At 56.6% G+C, this 24,192-nt stretch overlaps 1 protein-coding gene and 1 long non-coding RNA gene across 7 annotated transcripts in view; one reads left to right on the top strand and one right to left on the bottom strand.

The window, feature by feature from the left end:
• The window catches only part of LOC111542933, a 7,801-nt gene extending 1,648 nt beyond the window's left edge, over positions 1 to 6,153 (top strand). The window contains exon 2 of the long non-coding RNA XR_002731704.2: positions 5,724 to 6,153. This is a non-coding gene — a long non-coding RNA (uncharacterized LOC111542933). The remainder of the gene's footprint in view (positions 1 to 5,723) is intronic.
• GRM4 (glutamate metabotropic receptor 4) overlaps positions 1 to 24,192 on the bottom strand; it is a 122,833-nt gene that overhangs the window by 48,487 nt on the left and 50,154 nt on the right. For 4 of the 6 annotated variants that reach the window (XM_023212543.2, XM_023212544.2, XM_023212546.1 and 1 more), the window contains one exon: positions 18,259 to 18,475. The exons of the other annotated variants lie outside the window; for them this stretch is intronic. In XM_023212543.2, coding sequence (XP_023068311.1) covers positions 18,259 to 18,475 — 217 coding nt within the window. The remainder of the gene's footprint in view (positions 1 to 18,258; positions 18,476 to 24,192) is intronic. 6 annotated transcript variants of the gene reach the window in all.

The following is a 24,192-nucleotide window of genomic DNA, read 5'->3' as shown; positions in this document are numbered from 1 at the left end:
CCACACACACGTCACCACACAGATACACACCACACACACCCATACATCAGCAGATACACATCACACACGTCACCACACAGATACATACCGCACAGATACACACCACACACACACACCCACACTTCACCAGATTCACACCCCCACGCATCACCACACAGATACACCACACATGACTCCACACAGATACACGCACCACACAGATACACACACAGTCACATACACACCACACGCAGACACACACACACCATCATACCACATGCAGAAACATCCACACATCACCATACACAGTCAGATACGCACCACACACAGATACACATAACCCCACACAGAGTCACAGATACACCACACACAGACACAGGTCACCCTGGACAGTCACATACAACAACCCTGTCTGACCACGGCCAACCCTGCTCCACCAAGCACCAGCAGGCAGTGCCCACCATGACACCCTCACACCGCCTGGCGGCTCTCACACAGTCACCGCACGTGCACAAAGCACCCCTCCAGCCCATCTCTTCTTAACTGAGAAAGGCCTCCTTGCTAAATCTCCCCAGTGAATGCCCCAGTTAGCCTGAATCCTTTCCCAGGAAGGCCCTGCGAGGCCCTAGCATGCACCAGGGCTGGCAGAAGCTCACACTCCTCACGCCGTTTGGGGGCCCAGCCACACCTCAGCACAATTAGCAGCTCCTCCCTTGGCCTGGTCCTCACTGGCTGAGGTGACCATGGAGGGGCCTGTGGTCCAGCAATTGGACGGAGGGGACGGCACAGCTATTCATGGAGCAGCTCTGTGGCCGGCACGTTGACGCAAAGCCCTCCTTTTGCCTCTGAAACCCCACCCTCTGCTACCAGGCTCTCCATTCCCGCCCATCCCTGCCCCTGCCGGGAGAACGGGGCTGGATCTCAAGGTGCAGGGGCACCCATGGGGCAGAAGAGGGGGACACAGACATACGAGAGCTGGACTGGTGTGACATGAGGAGACAGAGTCTGGGCACAGACAGGGCCATGTCCCATCTCAACCACCTACTGCTTCACGATGAAAGCCACGTTGCTCCCTCTCCAGCCCTCCATGTCCCCTTCTGTGAAACGGTATGGTATGAACCCCGTCCCCCAGACACAGCAGGGTCACGGTGAGGATTAGAGCGGGTCACCTGTGGACAGGCTCAGCCCCTAGGGGATATTTTGGGGTGTGGAGGAGGATGCAGGCCTTGGAGGACCTGCCAGGGCAGCTGTGGGGCTCAACATCTCAGAGCTGAGCCCTGCCGTCCCCCCGACAGGAGGCTGCTGGGCAGCGCAGGCGGTGTGGCTCAGAGCTGCATTATTCATGGCGCTAGGCTCTGAGCAGAGGGAAATTTGCTGAGTGATCGACTTAATGTCTTAACACAAACCCACTTAGGCAAAACACCTTTGAAGCAAGAAAGGAAAAAAAATAATAGAAAAGGGAAGCCATGGTGTTTGGAGGCAGATGGTGGCAGGAGGGGCCTGGATGGGGCAGGACACAAAGAGATGGCTAGTTCCTGGCCCCCACCAAAAGCCCTCCAGAGGTCCCTACCCCAGGTCTACTGTCCCCCACGCTCAGTGGCTGTGCCCAGCATTCACTGATGAGCAAATCCCACCCATTTCTTGGGTTCAGTTCATGAAGGGAAGGGAGTCTGCCCAAGGCTCGCACAGCAGTGGGAGGCCAACCGGGAGCCAGACTCGAGACTGCTAGTGTGGGTCAGGGCCCCTGCCGAGGTCATGTCCTGGTCCAACCCGTGGGCAGTGCGGTGGGGCTGTGGCGAACAGGGCCCTCAGCCTGACTGCACGGCTCTGTCCCCGCCTCAGGCCACGGTCAAGGCCGGGACACCGTGGAGTGTGGCTGACGATACTGGAGAAGCCACTCACAGGACAAGACCCCCAAGTTTCTTCCCATCTTCCCCAACTGCAGTGACACTCTGGTGGAGGAGGTCACATCTCACCTTCCGGTCCTCTCCTCCGCCTCACTTCACCTCTACCACAGCAGGACCACTTTCTCCAACTCAGCCAGAACGTTCCCCCCAGAGCCTTTCCCAGTGCTGGTCCCTCTGCCAGAAATGCCCTTCCCACATCTCTATCTGCCCAGCTCCCTCCAGCCTAGGGCCCCACTTCTCTGCCTCTTCCCACATGAAATATCCCAGCCCTTTGCCACAGTGGGAGCTCATCGCGCCCGCCTGCTCCTCTCCACTGCCACTTGCCATCCTCCACTTTGTGCTGTGGTCAGTTTTGGAACTGGCCTGCTTCAGGTTCAAATCCCAGCTCTGCCACTTCTTAGCTGTGTGACTTTGGACAAGTTCCTTAATCTCTCTGAGCCTTGTCTCCACATAACAAAGTGTGAAGAATAAGCAAGTTAATATACATAAGGTGCTTAGAACAGTTCCTGGCACATTGGTGCTCAGGAAGTGGTTATTATTATTATACTATTACTGTTGGTTTCCTCCATCAGCCCATGAGCCCCTTCAAGGGCAGACTGTGTCTTTCCCGTTTCTAACCGCCCAGTTTCCAGCAGAGTGTAGGATGCTCAACCGACGGTAGTTGAAATGAACCTAGTTTCCAACAATGTTGTCTCCCCAGGTTATTCACCCCAGATACCCTGGGAATGGGAGCCAGCGCTGGGCTGGTGGCAGAGACCCTGTGCTGGGGCAGAGAGAGGCATGAGGAAGATGACCTCGAGGCACAGTCAGGCCAGCAGTAGGGCCTGGCCAGGGTTAGAGGCCAGCAGCTGGGCATGTGGTTTGGCCAGAGAAGAACAGACAGTGCAGGCTGGGATGAAATATTTAGGAGCCCACATCCCTTGGAAGTAGAAACTGACAAGCAAAATGAAATGCTGAGATGTAATTACCCAGGCAGGCCAAGCATGTCTCCCTGCCAGCGGCAGGCTCGGCGCCCCCTCCCACCCACCCACTGCCACAAGTAGGCACTGGGTAATGAAGTCCCCCTGGACCCTTCTCCTGAGCTAGCCCTTGCCTCTCCTCTTCAGGCCAGGCCAGGAGGGAGGGGTGGCAAAGAGCCGGGCTCTGGCTCCTGCAGGCCACTCCTTTTGGTGGCAGAATAGCAAGAAATACAGAAAACCGGGGGGCTGGGTCAAGCCCCAGCACTGGATATAACCAGATGATCCCTTTACTCCACCAAGCTTCTTCAGCTGGAAAATGGGGCTGCTGACCCACGCCAGGGAGGGGGGACCAAGAAGGTGGATGTGTCAGCTGGCCTTGGTGGAGGGGCTGGTGAGAGGATGCCTTCCCGAAGTGAGCACGGCAGCAGGGACCAGCCTCATCCAGGGCAGCAGGAGAAGCCTTCTTGAGACACTGGGCTGTGGGGACTCAGGTTGGCAAAGCTGATGGACGGATGCTGGGGGCTGCGGCCCAGATGTGAGCCCTGAGCTGAAGAAGTCCTCACCCCAAAAAACTTCCCCAGGCTCTCAGCACTGTTGGGAAAAGCCTTGGAGCCTCAAAGCCTGGGGGACTGCTTGGCCAGATGGGGGGCAGGGGGGGTGGGAGACAGGAACCAGGTAGGAAGGGAAAAGGGATTCCAGGCCTGGATCCTGGGAGCAGCCTTGAGTAGGGTCAGAAGAGCCTTGGGGAGCAAGGCAAGGGGCAGGGGCTCTTCCTGTATGCTGTAGCTGGAGCTGGGGGAGGGGTGGGTAGCATCTGCAAGTTTTTCTCAACAGACATTTGGGGTGGGACAACTTTTCACCCTGTGGGACTGTCCCATGTTATAGTACAAGGGACTAGACACTCAAGTCATTATGATAATCCAAAGTGCCCCACATATTTCCCCACATGTCCTACATGTCCCCAGGGGTAGGGTGCAGCTGCCCAGACTTGAAAGCTCCTTTCTGATCTAAAGCAGAGAGGGGCCAGGATTTGCCCGAGGCTGACCAGCACATGCTGCTCTCACACATTCTGCCCAGGCCCCTCTCAGGCTGGCTCAGGAGCTCCAGATAGTTCAGTGTCCCTGGGGCAGATCCAGCCACACCTGGTAGCAGCCAGCTGATCGCTCAGGCCCTAATTCACAGCGCACCCCCACTTCTGTTGACACCATCTTTCCAGACCACAGTCCCACACCTGCCACACAAACCTCAGGCTGCCCAGCCTGGCCCTTACAACTTTCCACCAAAACCCCAGTCCCACCCCGTCACTCCCATCCCTCACACCTTCAGTGGCTCTCACCTCCCTCAGGACCAAGTCCAGTCCTCAGCCCTGTCCTGAAGGGCTCTGCAGGACTGACTTCATCCACCCCCAGCCTCCTCTCCCACCCCCACCTCTAACAGCATCTGCAGTTTCCAACATACATCGGAGCCTTTAGACAGACTCTTTGCTCTGCCTTTGATGTCTAATTCACCTTCCCAGACTCTTTTCTTCAAGTCAGCGCCATCTGTTCTTAAGGATTCAGCTCGGGCCCCCTCCTCCAGGAAGCCTTTATGGGTATCCCCAAGCTCCTCCTCCCCTGGGCGCTTGTGACAATCTCAGTGTCTCAATCACTGCACTTAGCACAGTGAATGAAAGTTACTGGACTAGATGCCTCTGCGCCCACCAGCCTCTGACTCCAGCAGTGGCCACCGCTGGGCCCTGGAGCCACACACTGCCAGGCACAGAGCAGTCACTGTCACTGACTCAGCAACCCCCAGTGCCAGGAGCTGTCCTAGATTCTGTGGGTACCACCAGGAACAGGACAGATAAGCCTGCCCTCGTGGAGCTGCCATCCATCTGTGAAGCCAACAATAGGGACGAGAGAATGAACAAAGGAATGAACATGCTAGTTAGGTGGTTAATTAATTAACACTTGACCTACTGTCCGGAAGGCTCCTGGCCCCATCTCCAGCTGCTGTTCCTCTGTGCTTCCTGTCTTCCCCCACTCTCTCCTGCCCACCTTCTGCGTCTTCTCTGTCTCCCCACAATACACACTCTCTCCTACCATTGCACAGCCCCTCATGTTCACGCAGCACTCCCAGTCAAGTCACCTTTCTACAGGTTGAATCCTGAGCTCCTTCCAGTACAACCAGGTCCTAGGTATTATGACCATTTTACAGATAAGGAAACCGAGCCCACCAGCCAGAACCCAGTGCTGCAGCCTCCACCTTCCCTTCCTCCACCCCATCTTCTTTCCCACCTCCACCTTTCTGTCTGGCCCTCCTCTCTGCTTCCTGCCTTCTGGGGTGCCCTGACAAGCGGCCTCTGCTCTCTCAGCCTGTTTCCTACCTGTAAAAGCAGTGGGCACGGAGCTCGGGGAGACGGCCTCCACTGTCCCCTCTCCCGCACCCCTCCACAGCCCCTACTGCATGGCCCTCTGTTCGCTCTCCGCCCTCCCTCCCTCTGCTCCTCTTACTTGTCACTTCGTCCTGCTTCCTCTCCTCCCCATATCCCAAGGCCTCCCTGGGGCCCCAAGACGTCTGCAAGAGTCGTTAGCTTTCCTTCTGGCTCATTAAAAAGCAGAATTTGCATAGAATATCCATATGATCATTCTGTCTACCGCAAAATGGGGCACAGATATAATGCAGCATGTAAGTGAGGGAGAGGGGAGAGGACAGTCACAGCGGGAGGCTGGGAGAACCCCCACCAGGAAGAGGCCCAGGCGCTCCCCTGGGTCTGAGGCCTCAGAGGTAGCCCCTCACTCCCTCCAGCTCTCACTAGGCCTTTCTGTTGGGTAATTCCTATCTCTGTAATTCTTCCAATAACCAGCGAAGTCGGAATACAGCTGTACCCATATTACAGGTGGAGAAACCAAGAGCCCGTGAGGAACAGTGGCTCGTCCATGGATGCAAGGCAAGTCCGGCAGGCCGGAGAAAGCACTCTCTGCCAGGGCCAGCCCACCCGACTCACGTCACCTGCTGCTCTTTCAGGAAGGCTGCCCCTCCTGACTCTCAGAAGGGAGGCACACAGGCAGGACAGCCTCCCACCACCCTGGGACAGGCCCACCTCCCGTGGAGGTCTCTCCCATCACTGCTCCTCAAGACAGCCTCCCCTCCCCCAATCCTGCCTGGCCTTCCCCTCCCTGCAACAACAGTTTAGCCAGAGACACAAGAGATTTTTGGAGACAACTGCTTCAAACCTCTCATCCCAGCTTCATTGTCGCATTCAGACCTGCCTTGTCCCAAAAAGAATTCGCAGCAGTGCCCAGAAATAAACATGTATAGCTAAAAAAGAAACTGGTAACAAACCCAAGGGGAAGGGACTGAACTTCACAGATGAAGACCCACTCAGCATCCATAAGACTGGCCCAAAAAGGGGCCCTTGGTTGAGCTGGAGCCAACCAGGACTTCCCAAGCAGCTGACCTTGGGGCAGACTCGCTATCCATGGTACTGAAGCCAGGAGTGCTGTGCCTGGCCTGGCGACCCCTCACCCTCAAGCCCTCTGGCCACAGGCAACCCAGAAGCAAGGCCGGTGGGCCCAGACTTCAAATACACCCCAAATCTGTCCCTTCTCACCACCCCCACCCCTGGTCCAGGCCATCGTCACCTCTTGCCTGGACTACAGTGGCCTCTACACTGGCCCAAGGTCCCACTCTATTCCCTGCACAACAGCCAGAGGGATCACGACCCTCCTCTGCTCCTGACCCTCCAACGGCCCCCAGCTCACCCAGTACAAAAGCCAAAGTCCTCACAGGGCCCCCCAGGGCCCCATGCAATTTGCCCTCCTCTGCCCGTGTGTCTCCCTGCCTTACTCATTCTGCCCCTGCCTCCTGGTTATTCTCCAAATGCCGGGCAGGCACCACCTCAGGGTCTTTGCACACGCCAGTTCCCCTTCCTGGGGCCCTCTTCCCACAGATCTCCACGTGGCTAATGCCCTTGCTGCAGCTGGGGATCTGCCAAAAGTCACCCCTGCAGAAAGCCAGGGTGAGGACCGAAAGTCCGTCTCCCCTACTTGCCCCTCTCTGTCCACTTACACTGCTTTGTTCGTCTTCAGAGCAGCATCTTTCACAGCTGGTATCTCAAATTATAATTACACAGTGATGTGTTTGCTTATTCACTGCAAGTTCCTCCTGCCCTCTCCCCAAGTGTGAGCCCCACAAGGCCAGGAGCTTCATCTGCTTAGTCCATGGCCGTACCCCAGTGTCCTGGTCCAATGCCTGGCATACAGTCAGTGCTCAATAAATATTCATTCTGCAGATGAATGAATTACTGTGGAGGAAAGGGATGCAAAGGCTGGAGGGCAGAAGGAAAAAATGACCACGCCCCTCCTCACCAGCCATACCCCTGGGGCAGGTCTGTGGGATTGGGAGGCTGGGGTCCCACCTTCCGAGTCCCTGAAAGTCCCAGAGGCACGAGGGGAGCCAGCAACAGAGGAGTGGCTGCCACGGGATTCAGCCCTCCCAGACCACTTTCAGAAAGGGACCCTCACAGCTCATACATGGTCATGCGGGAGTCACATGTGACTTGAGGGCTCCTGGCCCACTTCTCTCTTCTCTCTCTCTCTCTCTCTCTCTCACATACACAGACACACACACACTTACCATGCCAAGGTCTTCCAAGCTTCACACCAGGTGGGGAAACCAGGGATGCTTGGAGATTACCCTGCCCCCATCCCTACCTCTTTCCTCCCTAGCCCTAGAGCTGCTGGCCTCCGTGGGGCAGGGCCTTCTGAGGCCTGCCCATCTGACAAGCCCACCAGTGCTTCCCTGGGGAAGGCCAGATGAAGGGAACCAAATTCCCCACTTAAAAGGAGGACTTCATCTTCCCACCTTCGAGCTCCAGAGCAAGGGCCAGTTTCGGAGTCAGGCAGAACTGGCTACAAAGCCCAGCTCTGCCCTGACAAGCTGGGAGGGCCCAGGCAAGCCCCTGGGCACCCTGGGCTGCAGTCACCTCCTCTAAAGTGGGGACAATGCTCAGGGTTTCTGTGCAGGGGCTGAGGCTGGGGCCGGGGAGCAGCGTCTGTCATGATAGTTCGTGAACATGGCCTCAAAATGTGTATATTACACACAAGGAGTCTCAGGGATCTGTACAGGCCAGGCTGGCTGTGAGGCTGGCATGGGAGGCTGAGTCTGTTCAGGCTCAAAGGCTCTGGGAAGAAGGAAGAGGGACCAGGTTGGGGAACATGGAATATCAAGGCAGAAATGTCCACATACACCATTCATGCCCACATACATTAGCCCACTGAGGAAGGCACACAGTACGTTTTTGGTCTTACAAATGAAAAACCGGAGGCTCAGGGAGAAGTGAATCGTGTAGGGTCACATAGTGGTGGAGGGTGGGGCTGAGACTGGGACTCAGGCTGCTGGACATTCCCACCCCGCCTCAGGGCACTCGGTGGGCCCATGTAGGCCTGAGGTGGGAAGTGCTGGGTGGCGAATGTGAGACAGGGAAGGAAATGGTGGGTTCACAGGTCCCTCCAGAGACGCAGAGGAAAAGGCAGATGGAGCTTATCTCAGCCACATCTCCAAGGAGCTCAGAGTGGGGACCTGGAGTTCCAGGAACCCCACCCCAGCCAGGAAAGCAGGCAGAAGGCCAGGGTCAGCAAACAGGCGAAGATGCTTTCCTGAAGGTCAAGGCCCAAACCCTAGCAGGGGTGAGCAGGGCAGCAGCCTTCACCACTTGCCCTTTAGCCAAGGGAAGAAACTGAAAGGGTCCCTGTCCAATGGGAGCCTGGGGGACAGATCCCAGTGTGCTCTGAGTGAAGAGGCTCAGTGAGGAGAAAGAAACAACAGAAGAAAATGAGCTTGAAGAAAATGGGGTTCCAGTTGAGAGATTTGTCAAAAACATCAAAAAAAAAAATCAGAGGCCAGAGGAGTTAGGGAGCAGCAGGCCGCTTTGGAAGTAGCTACTCTGTGGGCTCCCGCCTGGGTCCAAAAACAAGACACACAGGAAGCCAGAGACCAACTGTGGTGCTTGACCCTCCATGTGGCAAAGTGAGACAGGAAAGCCACGAGAAGTCAGTGAGGGATGTGAAGACCTGTGCCGTGGGGGACTCAGAGGTCCCCTGATATGTTGGCTGCATGCTGTCGATAAAGCTGAGGCTCAGAGAGGGAAGGTTACCAGCCTAAAGTCACACAGCTGCCCAGAGACAAGAGCCAGGACCAGAACTCAGCCCGCCTCCCAGCCCAGGGCCCCCGGCCCTGCTCCTGTTCTCTGGTTAAGAAGGAAAACAACTAATGCCTTCGGGAACACCAGTGTTCGGTGCAGTGCCCGGTCCACCCGGCAAGTGCTTTACAGCTATGCATGCATTTAACCTCACAACAAGCTGTAAGGGAAGGACTATTACTATCCTTGTTTGACAAAGGTGGAAACTGAGGCACAGGGCCCCTCAGTGCCCTGTGGGGTAGCACAACTCATGATGGCAAAGCCAGATTTGAAGCCACGCCGTCTGCCCCAGTGTCTGGGCTCTTGGCCACTCTATTCTCCTGCATCACTGGGGAAAAGGACCGGATTCAGAAGGCCAAAGCCACAAAGGGGCTGCCACCAGCAAAGGGAATTTTTTCAAACCCCAAAGGAATCTTCAAACACATTCCACAAAGGAGGCTGTGAAAGAAAACGTTGCTTCCCGTCAGAAGGGAAGAGATGCAAATTCAGAGAAAAAGGGCTCAGCATCTGACGTCTTCCTCCTGTCATTCCCATCAAGCTTAGAGGCGAATGCAGACGGGAGCATGTCCCCGTCTGGACAAGCGCATCAGGCAGAGGGAGCCAGGAAAAGTGGCTGCACTGAAAGAAAAGCAGCAGGCCCGGCGACACCAACCTGGGGACTTACAACATGCAGAAGCGTCAGGCCCTGCACAGGTCAGAGTGGCAGAGGAATCCAAGCAGACAGGCGCAGTCCCCGAGGCGCACCAAGCAAACGCGTGGGTTCATCTTCACGACGGAACGGAGACTGACCTGGCAATCACCAGCAATCACATTAACAACAACACCTTGCCAATCTCCAAGCCCCGGCAAGGAGACCCAGCTGGCTCGTGGTGGGTCTCATGGCTTGGCAGGGGGCGCCCATGCCACGTCCACTTAATTTCCACCCGCAGCAAAGTGATCGGTGGCGCACAAGGGCAACGGAAGGCAAGATGGGTCTCAGGTCTAGAACGGCCTAGTTGATAGGTTAGAATGGGAGGTCCTGGCTGCAGGGTGGGGCCCACTCCCCCTCGTCCCGGGAAAACACAACGTCAGAGGGCACAGTGCTCAGCCTTGGGCTGCAGGGTCCCTGGGTCCCAGGAGGCAGCTGGTGGAACAGTCCAGAGGCCTCTCCCTTTGAAGCTGCTAAAAGTCATCTGATACTCAGATACAAGCTAAAGCCAGCAACAGCACCCCTCCCTGCTTCTACCCCCCCTCAAACCCCTGCTCCCTGCTCATTTTGACCATGGTTCATCCGATGAGGTGGGAAGGTTGCACGCTCCAGGCACTGCCACCACGCAATTGGCCCCGATCATTCCTGAACCAAAACGCCAAGCCCTGAGGGGTCAGCGCTGACATCCACTCCTTTAGGCCTTGCGGGAAGTGTCCTTTCCGGCACTCCTCTGACAGACACATTCTAAACAAGTAGTTTTCAGTGGGTGTCTGAGGGTGTCTTCAGGATGGGCCCAAATTGTGGGGAACAGGTCTTTGCTCTCATGAAGGATGCCTAGAGCCAAGGCCATGGAGGGCAAGAACACAGTCTGTCCGTGCCAGCTGGACCTCAGAGGCAGGCTGCTGTACCCACTCCTGTCACAGGTAAGAGGAGGCCCAGGGAACAGGGCTGGTCATCTGTTCACTCACTCTTCATTCTGTAGCGTGTGCTGAGGCCCTGCTATGTGCGAGGGAGGGCGGGGGGCACAGAGCTAGGTGGGGTCCTGTCCCTCCCTGGCCTCTGGAGCCGTCAGTGGGGCGGGGGCAGAGGGAGGGGTCAGCAGGCACTGTGGCCCACCTGAAGGGGCTTCCCAGGGAGCCTGGGAGGGAAAAACTCCACCGCTGCCTGCTCCACCAAGGAGCTCAGCTCTGTTTGGGACAGGGCAGGTGAGGGGCGCCTGCAGGGAGAAGGGCCTTGGCTCTGAGCCTCGATGGCAAGGGGACCCCTCAGGGCCCTGAGCGAGTTGGGCCCGACAAGTGGAGATGGTCAGCCAAGCCAGCACGAAACATTTCAACATGCGGCGTTGGCCTAAAAGAAACTCTCCTCGGCCCCACCTCAAATGGCTCCCTATCCCCTCCCCACCCCACGGCCACAGGAGCTCCAACCCAGGCCTCTCATCGCTTCCATCTGCCTGGTCATTCACACTTCCAGGCATCTGTTCCCACTGTTCTCCCACCTGGCGTGCCCTTTCCTTCCTCCTCTTGTCCAAATACACCTCCTCCAAGCCCTGCTTGCCTGCCCAGCCTGGCTGGGCTGGAGCCCCCGCAGCCCTGGGGTTTGTGTCTTCACTTCAATGGACACATCACCACATCCCTTTTTTTACTTATTCAGGCAGGCTCTGCTGAGCACCTACTGTGTGCAGGGCAGGTGCTAGGGCTGGCTGTGCATGGCTCCTCTCATGCCCACCAAAAGGGCCTGAGAGCAGGGCCTGCAGCCTGTCTCTGTCTCACACCGGGGCTGGAACATGCCCAGGGAACAGGGTTGGTCATCTGTTCACTCACACTTCACTCCACAGAGTCATATGCTCTGCTGCGGTCCTCTGTGTGCAAGGGAGGGCGTGGGGCACAGCACAGGGCGAAATAATTCTAGGAAGCTCCGGCCAGCTGGAGACTCAAGCTGGTGGAGGACTGAGCCACTTCCCCTTCCTGCCCCCCAGGGCAGCAGCACTGCAGGATGAAGCACCCAAGGCCAGCAGTGAGGAATGGCACGAGGCGCACCCTACAGTTCACCTGACGCAGCTGCTGACAGGCCCCAAGTTCCTGCTCCCTCCCTTATGTCTCCAGGAATGGATTTCTGTCCTCAGTGAGCCAGTAGAGAGAGGAAGGGGAACAGCCAGGGAGCTCAGTGGGGCAGGAGGTGGAGGTCCCAGGTTAGCCTGGCCTCACCCCCAATGCCTACACTCTGTCAGCCTCAGTTTGCCCCTTTGTAGGCTGGGAGAGCAACCTCTCAGGTCTAGGGGTGGGAAGAGAGCTAAAGAAGTGAGTAGTTGGGGGCTGGATTTTGCAATTAACCATTCATTCAACAAACATTTATTGAGCAACTACTATGTGCCAGGGCTATGCTAGATGCTGGAGATACAGCAGAGAACAAAACAGATTAAAATCTCCGCCTTGGTGGATCATACACAAACAAATAAAAAGGTATTAGTGCTATAAAGAAAAACAGAGCAGGGTACAGGGACTGGAGAGTAGGACTGAGGCAAGGGCTCTTTCAGATAGGCCGTTCAGAGGCCTCTCTGAAGGGAGACATCTGAGAAGACACCTGAAGACACCAAGAATGCGGGCCGCATGGACATGCAGGAGAAGCTTTCCCGCGGAGGACCAGCCCGTGCAAAGGCCCTGAGGCGGGCTGGTGCCTGGAACATTTGAGGAGCTGCAAGATAGCTGGTGTGGCAAGAGCGAGGGAGAGGCGCGGAAGCAGGCAAGGCCAGAGAGTGAGGCGAGGCAGCGGAACAGGCACCCTTAATGCAAGTGGTGCCAGCTCCGTTGGCTCTGGCTGCACAGATCTTCATCTCATCCCCGTGGAGCCTCTGTAGATGGGGTGCTCCATTTACAGCCAGGGACGCCACATGCAGAGAGTCTCACAGCCCACTGGACGAGGAGCTGCCCAGCCCGGGCCTCCTGCTGCCCAAGCACTGTCTCCTCAGCGGGCTGTCAGCCGTGCCATGCCACTGTGCTGACAGAGGCCATCTACATGCAAGTCTGATGCTCAGCCCTGGGAGTCGGAGCTGGAGGTCAGATCCAGCAAGAGCTTGACTCACCCACATCTCTGGAATACCAATGGAGGGCACAGCAACACAGCCAAGAGGTAGGACCTCAGAATTTCCTGCTGTTCAAGGAATGAGACATCCTCCAAGGAGCAGGCCAAGCCCCCTACACTCCTTCCTGCCACACCCAGAGAGGCCATCTTGTTTCCATCCTTGAGGCACAGATGTACCCAGACATGCTAGACGCACTTACCTGAGAGGACTAGAGACAAACTCCTGGGTGACCCCGTGGATAGGACTTCCTGCCCCATGCATCACAGAGGGTAAGTTCAGTGGCTAGGGAGAGTATTCGCAGGATTCAAATCCTGCCCCTGCCACTTCCTAGCTGTGTGGCCTCATGGGAGTTACTTAACCTCTCTGAGCCTCTGTTTAGCCATTGATATAATGGAGCTGTCTTGAAAGCTAAATGAGGTAATATGTGCAAAGCACTTAAAAAAGGCCTGGGCCAGGTGCAGTGGTTCATGCCTATAATCCCAGCACTTTGGGAGACGGAGGTGGGTGGATCACTTGAGCCCAGAAGTTTGAGGCCAGCCCGGGCAACATGGTGAGACCCCATCCCTACAAAAAATTAGCCAAGCATGGTGGTATATGCTTGTGGTTCCAACTACTTGGGAGGCTGAGACAGGAGGATTGCTTGAGCCTGGGAGGTTGAGGCTCCAGTGAGCTGTGACTGTACCACTGCACTCCAGCCTGGGCAAGAGGGTGAGACCCCAACTCCAAAAAAAAAAAAAGGCAGGCACGGTGGCTCATGCCTGTAATCCCAGCACTTTAGGAGGCCAAGGCGGGTGGATCACCTGAGATCAGGGGTTCAAGACCAACCGGGCCAACATTGTGAAACCCCATCTCTACTAAAAATACAAAAATTAGCCAGGCATGGTGGCACATGCCTGTAGTCCCAGCTACTTGGGAGGCTGAGGCAGGAGAATCGTTTGAATCCGGGAGGTGAAGGTTGCAGCGAGCTGAGATCACGCCACAGCACTCCAGCCTGGGTGACAGGGCGAGACTCCGTCTCAAAAAAAAACCTACCACATCTGTGCCCACGTCTGTGCCACCCGCTTGCCACTGCCTGCGTTTCTCCCTCCTCGGTGACTCACTGGTGTTATCTCCAGAGCCCAGGCGGGGCCTGCTCTGCATGTCTAATCCAGCCCTGGCGACGCCGCGGAGGAGCCCGGGAGGGAAGGGCAGTCTCCTTGCCTTTCCCTGGTGCAGCCTCAGCCTTGACAGGGAGGGAGCCCTGGCTGCAGCCAGAAGGTCCACATGTGCCCGCACACACACACACAGACAATCCCGCACACACACACACACAGACCCTGTCTACAGATACCCCCACCAAGGCAGGCCTGCCAGTCACATAACCAGAACTTCCCAGACATGCACCCCTACACAGACACACACACACACACGCACGCACACACACGTCCTGGCCTAGCTGCCTTTGGAGTTCACCTTGCTGCCCTCTCCCCACCAGAGCAGCCATCCCCTAAGAACCAAGCTAGGCTGGGCTCCTGTAGTTTTGTCTCTAGCCCTGTCCCTGGACACACCTGTATCCCTGTATCCCCAGTTAGGGGCACAGCACGGGGCCCAGCACTTCCCAGGCCTCCCAGGACTAGCCAGGCCCCAGGTAGGGCTGGGACCCAGGCAGCCAGTCCCTGACAAACCCTGCAGTGCGCATTCCTGAGCTCCTGCCGGCATGTGCCAGGAGCACATTTCACTCCTTTTTTTTAAGATGGAGTCTTGCTCTGTCACCCAGGCTGGAGTGCAGTGGCATGATCTTGGCTCACTGCAACCTCCACCTCCCAGGTTCAAGTGATTCTCCTGCCTCAGCCTCCCAAGTAGCTGGGATTACAGGCTCGTGCCACCATGCCCAGCTAATTTTTGTATTTTTAGTAGAGACGGCATTTCACCATGTTAGCCAAGCTGGTCTCAAACTCCTGACCTCGTGATCTGCCTGCCTCGGCCTCCCAAAGTGCTGGGATTACAGGTGTGAGCCACCGTGCCCAGCCGCATATTTTACTCTTATACCCTGCTTTATTCCCATTTCACAGATAAGAAACGGAGCCCAGAAAGACGAAATGACTTTCCCAAGACCGCACAGCCAGTCAGCGTCTGAGCCAGGGCACAGGTCTGCCTGAAGAAGCCTGACCTCTTATGCACCTGCCACCACTTCTGCAATGCAAGCTGGAGAAGACAGGGCGTATAGGTAGAGTGCCTGGTCTGACAGCTCTAGCTCCAAGTCCTGCTCCGACACCGGGCTGTGTGACCCTAGGCAAGCCACATCACTGCTCTGAGGCTAAGTTCTCCCATCTGCAAAATGGGGACAAAACACCTAGCCCACCGGTGTTGCACTTAGCCGCATGGTCATTACCAGGATCTGTAACACTCACAGGGGGTGTCTGGCCCAGGCAGGGCTCAGTCAAGGGCCACAGGATTGCCCAGAGCATGTGTGGACAAGGGTGGAGGTGGGGAATGCCAGTGCCAGGGCTTCCTTTAGGCCTGGTGCCAGTGGCCCAGTCAGTATTGAGCCACTCCAGATGCCACCTATGGGCTCCCTACCTGAAGGACAGAGCCAGGTTCCCATCCCAGCTCCTCCATGTTCTGGCTCTGTGGCCTTGGGAAAGTGACCCGCCCCCTCTGGCCTCCATTTCCCCATCTATAAAATGAGCATAGTCATGCTCCTCTGAAGGACCCAGAGCCCAGCACACAGTTGGCTCCTAGGACTCGCTCACCACAATTCCAACATGCATCCCAGCCTGGCCAGCACGCTCTCCCCGCCACTCCCCTACCCGGCGCTCCTCTGAGCAACTCACAGATGATTTATACTTCAGAGGACGAATCAATACAATATACAGCCAAAGACATCTTTAATCTTTCGCAGGGATTAGGCTACAAGGTACAGCGGCCTCTTTCTACCGGCCGCTCAATTCTGATTTCAATTTGGCCAGCTGGAGTGCAGCTCTCTCTCTCCCTTTCTTTTCACCTTCTAAAAGATGTTCCTCCAAATCAAATTTCATTTATTGGGTTGCGCGAGGAGATCTAGCTGCCTAAGCTGCCCTGGCCAGGCCCCCGTAGGCTGTTGCACACTGGCATGGGGTGGCCTTGGAAGTCTGGGGACGTGGGAGGCCCAGTCAAGCAGGAAGCCAGGCCCTCAGGGAGGTGCAGATGGTGCGTGGGGCGTGGCAGGCACTGTGAGGGGCACCTCTGCCAGGACAGGAGTACCCTATGCTGAAGGCCTTCGCATAATAGCAAATTTTAGTTTTCTAGATCATGAAGTCCTTTTAAAAAATCTTGAGTAGACTTCATTTTTTCTAACCACCCAATACTTGATTAGATGTTGATTTAAAAAAAATTAAACAATAGGCTTACCTTCAGCCAAAACACAATGCCCAGACCGCACCCCTGTCCCATGCCTCTCCTGTCCCTCCAGGCTGTGTGTACATGGGCATGCCTGTGTGTCCCTGTCATACCCTAGCACTTGCACAGGGGCTGGCCCAGGCGGGTCTCAGTGAGCACGCAAATGACAGAAGACAGAGAAGACAAGAGTACAGAAACAGGTGAGACCTCTAGTCCCAGAGCCAGCCCTTCTGGGTTCAAATCCCTTCTCCACCTCTTACTTGCTGTGTGGCCTGGTGCTAGCTATTATTCAGCCTCTCTGTGCCTGCACTTCCTCTCCCGCAAAATGGGGATGAGGCAGCATCTACCTCAAAGGGCAGGAAGGACTGCCCAGGACAGCAGGTGCTGGGCACAGAGGGAGGCCTGCATGAGCACTGGGGGTGGCTTTGAGGTCCCTTAGGGCAGGGACTGAACACAACTGAACACAGAGACTCAGGGCCCTCGATCCCTTCCCCCATCCTATACCTTTGTCCCTATATCCTGCAAAGGTCATGCCTTGAACAGAAAAGGCAGGAGGCTGGTTTGGGGAAGAGTTCAAGCCACAAAGGAGGAAAGGAACCAGCAGAGCGGGGTAGGAGGTGCCATCCAGAGGGAGGTGCCCAGGTCTTGGGTCTGAGCAAAGGAGGAAAGGACATGTGGGTGGCCCGAGGGAGGGGCTGGGCTCTGGGGTTCTGAGGCTCTGACACTGTCTGCCAGGGTCCCCAGGTGCTATTGCCAGCCCGCCTGGAGGTGGGAGTGGAGTACTATTCACCTCTGCTTCCTTTTGCTCTGCCAGGCTGCCGGAGTGCAGAGTGGCCTGGAGCCTCAGCCATCAGTCAGCACTGCCCCACTTCCCACCGCCCCGCTGCCCCCTCCACCAGGTGGAGGCACCCAAGCAGCTTCAGCAGTACAATTAAAGGGGCTTATCTGAGATTTATAGCAGCATTATGCCCGCGGGGTGTTATCAACGGCAGCCTCTGGACGCTCAGTAGTCCTTAGGAAAAGCAATTAGAGTCCTGAGGCCATGAGGGTATAAATATACAGACACCATCACCCAAGGTCTCAGGCGCCGGCAAGCTGTGTAGAGGCAGGGCCTCGGGAGAGACCAGGGACAGGGCAGACAGGCCCTCTCTGCAGGAAGTGGGTCTAACAGGAGGGAGAAGGGCCTCCCCGCTTCCCCCACACACCACAACAGGGCCCCGAGGAAGTCACAGGCACCATCCTTCAGCCCCACAGCCTCCTAGGAGCCGTCCCATCTTGGCTCACCCCAGCCCAGGTGAAGGCCCCCCAGCCCATGGCTGCCTGCTACCCCTAGATGCCCACAGCTGCAGCCCACACAGCCAGCCCTCCCAGGGCACCAGCAGAAGCAGAGACCCAGCCAGGGGCCCGCTCCCGGGCCCTGCTAGGTGGCAGTCACCTGCCAAGGGGTTAACCCTTGTTATTGCTCAGCCGCTTATCTCTGGGGACACCTGAAAGCTTTATCACAGAGCATCTGAGGACAGCAATTTAAGGCAATGCAGCAAGCTTCATGGGGGAAGGTGGTATCAGGGTGTGAGGGGAAGACCTCGAGGAGAATAAATACTTGCCATTTCCTCAGACTCCACCCACAGGGACACCTTCTTCACGGATGCCCAAACCAGCACAGGTCCCCCGCAGCCCCTCACCCCTCAGCCCCAGCAAACAGGTCAAGTTTAGGGGCTCCAAATTCCTCATTCCTCTGAGAGCCTGCCTGGCTGTCCACCCATCTCCCGAGTCCCTGACAGCCCTCTAAACAAGGCCCTCGTCCCCACCCCGTCCCTTCCTCTGCTGCGAGGATAGCGGCTGCCCCGCAGGCTCCCGCACCAGGGAGGCCAACAGTGCCCTCATCTGCACACCCACGTCTGCCAAGGCCTCATACCTGCCGTGCACAGGAGTCACCCAGAGCCCAGTGAGACCATGGGCCAAACCGCACGGCTCAAAGAGGAGGACAAGGCCCACCTGGCAACAGCCAGGCAGTCAGAGCCCGCATCAGGCCCCGGCTGGGTGCTCTCGGTGGGTCAGTCACATGCCCCCAAGCCCGGCATGACCCTGCAGCCAGGCGCTTGACTCACCATCCTCACGGGACTTCTGGATGAAGGCCTCCACACCGCTCTCACCATAGCTGCCCTCCGAGGCCACCGTGGACACGTAGTTCCACTTGAGGGCACGGACGATGTCCACCATGGCCTGGGCCTGGTACGTGTCCGAGGGCACCACGCGGGAGAAGAAGTCGTAGCGGCTGTTGTCGCTCAGGTCTGGCGCGGTGGAGGCGTAGCTGATCTGGGGTATCTGAGGGGCAAAAGGGGCTGCTGAGGGTGGCGGCTGCCCCCACGCCGCCGAGCCAGCCCCACTCCCCTACACACCAACCTCCCTCTGGTCCCTAGAGCCTTGGGACCACCACAGCCCACCCCTCCCCATGGGCGCTGCCTCCTCCTCCAGAAAGTCTCCCAACTGGCCTCCCAGGGGTCCCCAAAGACACTCCAACCACACACAAGTACACACACGCACACACACACACACATGTACACACACCACACACACATACATCCTGGGAGCCTCTGCTGCCTCAATTTACACAAAGAGCTCAAAGATCCCAGCCCAGGGAAAATCCCCACATACATGAGATGATTCAGCCTGGGGATTTGGGTGTTAGGAGGGGCCCTGAGGGGTCATGTGGCCCATCCCATGTCCCCAGGCAGCCCCTCTGGTCGGGACCCAGCAGACCCTGTCCCCACAGCTCTCTGCCAGCTCAGCCTCCTTCCTCGTGCCCTGCTCAGAGGAGATGGAGCCTCGATTCCAGCTCCCCCGTCCCCCACTCCACCCCCAAGGATGGAAGCCCAGGAAGCTAGCAGGGTGGGCTTCAAGAAGTCCCTTCTCTCTGCAGCTGGGGACACTGAGCCCAGAGAGTCACCACCCTGCCGGGTCCCACAACCTCTCCAAGGCAGAGCTGACCCAGGGCCCTGCCCCAGCCCAGGGCTTTCTAGTCACAGAGCATCTTCCTGCCTCCACAGGCCCCACCTGGACCCTCCCCAGGCAGGGATGAGACTCAGACCCCCTGCCTCCTGTAGATACACCCAACCATCCCCAGGACAGGGAGGGGTATGGTCCCTCCTCTCCACCCCTCCCCTCCAGGGCCCCACCCACTGCTCTGCTCTCCCGGCGGGTCAGGGCCTGTGGTCTCCACTCCCCGCTTGGCTCACAGGGACACTTCTTCTTCCTGTGTGCCCTCTGCCCGCTCAGTTGTCCAGGGGGACGGGGGTGGGGAATGCATATTGATCCCGGCTGGCATCAAAACTAAGATTTTATGCCCCTAAGGAATCACTCAGATTCAATCCTGGCCAAGAAACCTGTGGCCAGGACTTCAGGCCCAGTGGCAACCGTGGGTGGGGAAATGTTCCCGGGGCAGGAGGGTTGGGGGTGCTCCTGGCAAGTGGTTGCCCACTTGGCTAAAGCCTAGTGTGTCCCTATCCCCGGGACCACCTCCCAGACCAGTCAGCTCCCCTCCTCAGGACAGGGCAGAGCTTCTGCCAGCCTAGAAGCCCCACCTCAATATCCCAACATTCAACTCTATTCACTTCAACGCAGACTTTACTGAGCACCTCTGATGTCCCGAGTGCTGAGGACAGCAGTGAATAAAACACTCACGGAGCTTCCTTCTGGTGGGAGGAGAGAAGCAAGCCAGCTAACAAGTCCCGGGACCATTCTCCACAGCCATGAGGCCTCACAGAGTGGCAGGAGGGGGTGGGACATCAGGGTGGCAGGTGGCAAGGCCAGGAAAGGCCTCTCTGGGGAGGCGACAGCCGAGCAGAGCCAGCATGAGCAAGGATAGGAAGGTATCGGAGTCCAGGGAGCAGCAGGTGCCTGCGGAATGAGCTTGTGTGTGGGTGGCCAAGCAAGGTGCCTGTGTGGCCGGAGCAGAGCAGGATGGGGAGAGTCAACGCATAGTAGACCCCATAGCCTCTTAATAAACGGACAAATGACAATAAGGAAGTTGACTGGGGGCAGGGAGGGTCCACCCTCCCCTGAGAATGCCCACTGCCAAAAGCATGGCCCAGATGGCTCACTGTCCGCCTCCGCTGTGGGAAAAGCCCACTGAGGCCCTCACGGGTGAGGATGTGGGTAGGGGAAACAGTTAACTGGTTTTTTGGATTTTCTAAGCAAGGGTTCTAAGCAAGGGTTAGAAACGCTAAGTTCTGAGTACTTTGCCTGAATTCCCTCATGTGACCCTCACAGCCTTAGGAGACAGCTATTGTGATTATTCCCATTGTGCAGCTGAAGAAACTGAGGCCAGGGGAGGTGAAGTAACGTGCCCAAGTTTTTTTTCAGCTGGTGAGAGGCAGAGTTGGGATTTGAGTTTAAGCAGTGTAGCTCCCCAAATTCTGCTTGAAACTGTCTCCCTAGGAAGTGTGGGAGGAGCTGTGGAGGGAGGCTGTGGGGAGAGCAGACAGGAGAGAACCTTAGGGTTCTAAGCAGAACATGGGTTAACTCCCAAACCCCCTCACTGTAGCTCTTGTGGTCTTTATAAAATGGCATGTACTACATTATCCACTGGCACTGTTTGTAACAGTAAAACTTTGGAAACAACCTGTATGTCCATCAAGAGGGGATTGTTTAAAGAAGTTCCAGCCAGATAAGGAATATTACACAGCTATGAAAAGGAACGAGGCTGATTTCCAGGCACTGCTCTGGGTGGGTCTCCAAGATATTGTGGGGTAAAAATAACAGCAATAAGGAGGCAACATGCAGGTGGAAGCTGTTTACTGTGTGAAAGGGGAAGTGCATACTGGCTGCTCTGAAACAAAACACGTGCATTGCCTCAGGGGAGGAAAGCAAGTGGCCGAGACAGGATCAGGCAGGGACCTTTCACCTTCTACCCTTTGTAGGTTTCCAGTGTTGAACCATGCACATCTTCCACCCCCATTTGGAAAGCAAACCACGCTCGAATATACCTGAATCTATGTGTCCCCTCGCCTGCTCTGTCAGCAGTGACTGAAAACTAGCCCAGTCCTCTCCGCCTTGGAGAACACTTAGCATAAAAACAGCACCCTCTAAAATGTGAGCTCTGACTGGATATTTTTTAATTCACTTTAAGGTTGTTATTTTTGAGGTCTGAAAATGGTATTCGAGTCATGGCTGGTTTGTTTTTAAGAAATCTTGTGTTTTAAAGCAGTTTCTCAGCCTTTGCACTCTTCACACTGCAGGGGAGGTTAGTGCTTTGTTGGGGGGAGGTCCCTGAGAGACAAGTGCTTTGTTTACTCTCTCGCTCGCCTCTGCTGGGCCTCAGCCAGGAGCGATCATCACCTGCCTGCCTCCATGCCCCTCCTGATCAGAAGCTTGTCCCTACTTCTGGTGTTTCCTCCCACCAGGCCTTGGCTCCCGGGAGAGGGAAGGAGGCCCACTGAGGTTTCTGGACTTGCTCAACCCAGGCCTCACAGCATGCAGCAGATGGAAACAGAGGCTCCCCCCCAGATAAAGTGGCTCCTTCTCACTCATCCCTATTCTTCCTTCCAAGCTCCTGTCTAGGCCCAGGTGGTGCTCAGCACAGGTGGTGAGCAGTGGATGGACAGATGGATGATCGGGCATCCCCTGTGGGGCCAATCTCGTTAGAAGCCTTCAGACCCTGGCCCACATCCAGAGCGGGGCCCTGGCACACTGGCCCCAGCCCACGGCACACACTCCATTCCCCAGAGGGTGGGGGGCCAAGCATGCGCTCCTGTAGGATATGCATGTCAGCCTGCAGAAGAGCCCCAGGCCCCTGATTTCAAAAGCCCGGGAGGGGTCCCTGACCTTCCCCCAATAATTCCTGAGACACTGGAACAAGAACCCAACCCTGAGACGCGGGTGAGGGAATCAGGCTCCTGAACAGGATCCCGGGGATAAGCCAGCCTCCTGCGATGTGTCCACCTGCCAGCCTCTCCTGTCTGCTCTCCCCCCAGCCTCCCTCCTCAGCTCCAGCCCCTCCCACACTTCCTAGGGAGACAGTTTGAAGCAGAATTTGGGGAGCTACACTGCTTAAACTCAAATCCCAGCTCTGCCTCTCACCAGTTGAAAAAAAACTTGGGCACGTTACTTCACCTCCCCTGGCCTCAGTTTCTTCAGCTGCACAATGGGAATAATTACAATAGCTGTCTCCTAAGGCTGTGAGGGTCACATGAGGGAATTCAGGCAAAGCACTCAGAACAGCACCTGGCAGGCGGTGAGCACTGAGGGTCAGCTCTTAGGGGAGCTGCCATTCCTCCGCTAAACTTCCTCTGGCAGCAATCGCCTTCTCTTGCCTCTCTCTGACTGTACCTCCTAGGACTCTCCCTCTCTTCCAGCCTCCTCCCATCACACACTCTCTCCATAGTCTCATTGTTGTCATTGTCATTGTCACACGGACATCCTGGGAATGCTATCGGGCTCTCCAAGGCTCTCTTACCCCCAACTGGAGTGGAGGGATGGGGGACAGGAGGTGTCAGGGGCCGCCACAGGCGGGCAGGGAGCCATCTCTGCGTCTAAGCAGGTGACTGTGACAACCTGGCCCATGTGGGGCTCTGACGTCTCTTCAACTCCCACTGTCTCCGCAGCCCAGCCCAAGCAGGAGGGGGACGTGCAATTTACATTCTCCTCAGAGAACGCTCCTCTCCTCTCCCAACAGCAGCAGCAGGAGGGGAGGGAGACAGCGGTGCCAGCCCCAATGCCAGCTGCTCCATCCCTCTGCCTCCTTTGCTTCCCTCACCCAACACATTGAGCACCTACTGTATACTGGGCACTGTTCCAGGTGGTGGGGACGCAGCAGCTTGTGTCACACCCTCATGGGGCAAGAGTCAGAACTCAGATTCCAGCAGCCCCTGACCAAGTACAGGCATCCTGCTCTAGGTCCCTTTGTCTGTCCCTTTCTCCTTTCTCTTTGTCTATCTTCCTCTGTCCTCAGAGCCCATGACCTCATCTCCCACATCCAAATCCCCCTGCTCATCAAGGCCCAACTCAAATGTCACCTCCTCCAGGCAGCCCTCCCTGAGCCCTCATCCTTCAGAGGGGGCCTAGCCTTCCACAGCACTGAATGCGGCCGCTCCAAGGGCACCAGGCACGTCCTCCTGGTGTTACTGTTCTCTGCCTACTCATCAATTCAACAGGCCTTCTAAGCACCCCACCCTGTGCAGGCAAGGCCACGTGGAGAGATGCAGAGGTGAACTAGATTCTTCCCACCCCCAAACACCAGTCAATACCCACTGCATCCTGGGAGACACCAGCAGAGATGGCAGAAAGTGTTTGTGCAAAAAGTGCTCCACTGTCTGGGCCCCCTGATGAGGGGTAGGTTGTACGGCCCCCTGGAGTGACACACAGTGTGCCTGCAGCTGCCACCCAGGAGAGCCTCGGCTGAGGTGAGGGGTGAGTGACTGAGGGGTGGGAGGATGCATGAAGAACCCTCTCTCCCTCTTCCCCTGTCTCTGGCTTCTAGAGTGACAAGGAGGTCCATGCCACATGAGGAAAGACAAAAGCTGCTTCCGGACTTAAGCAACAATGAAGATGGATTTCAAGTACATCTGAGTGTGTGTGCGCATACACACATGCACGTGGGCGCATGGGCTATAGCATGTGTCCTGAGCACATGGGTGCCCTGCACATTCATTCATGTATTCCTCCTACAAAGAGGCATGGAGCACCCACGGCCTCCAGGCATAGTTCTGAGGGCTGGGGATGGACTATGGACAACTGCCTTCAGTGGGCTCCAATCTAGACGAAGGCAGGTCATGCAGAGGTGCATCATAAGCTTCTGAGTCTGTTAGATGGGGATAAGGAGTGAGGAAAAAAAAGAAAGGAAAGGAACAGGGAAGTGTTGCAGAGTGGCCAGGAGAGACCTCTCTTACAGGGCGATGTCTTTGTCAGGACCCCAGCAGGGAGGGGTATTTGAGGCCAAGGTGTTTCAGGCCAAGGGAGCAGCCAGTGCAAAGGCCATGTGTGCATGCCTGTGTGTGTGTGTGTGAGATCATGGTGCATGCCTGTGTGTGTGTGTGTGTGTGTGA

The sequence above is a fragment of the Piliocolobus tephrosceles genome, chromosome 5 (assembly GCF_002776525.5).
Source record: "Piliocolobus tephrosceles isolate RC106 chromosome 5, ASM277652v3, whole genome shotgun sequence".
NCBI classification, from domain to species: Eukaryota; Metazoa; Chordata; class Mammalia; order Primates; family Cercopithecidae; genus Piliocolobus; species Piliocolobus tephrosceles.
This window is presented reverse-complemented; position numbering and strand designations above follow the sequence as displayed.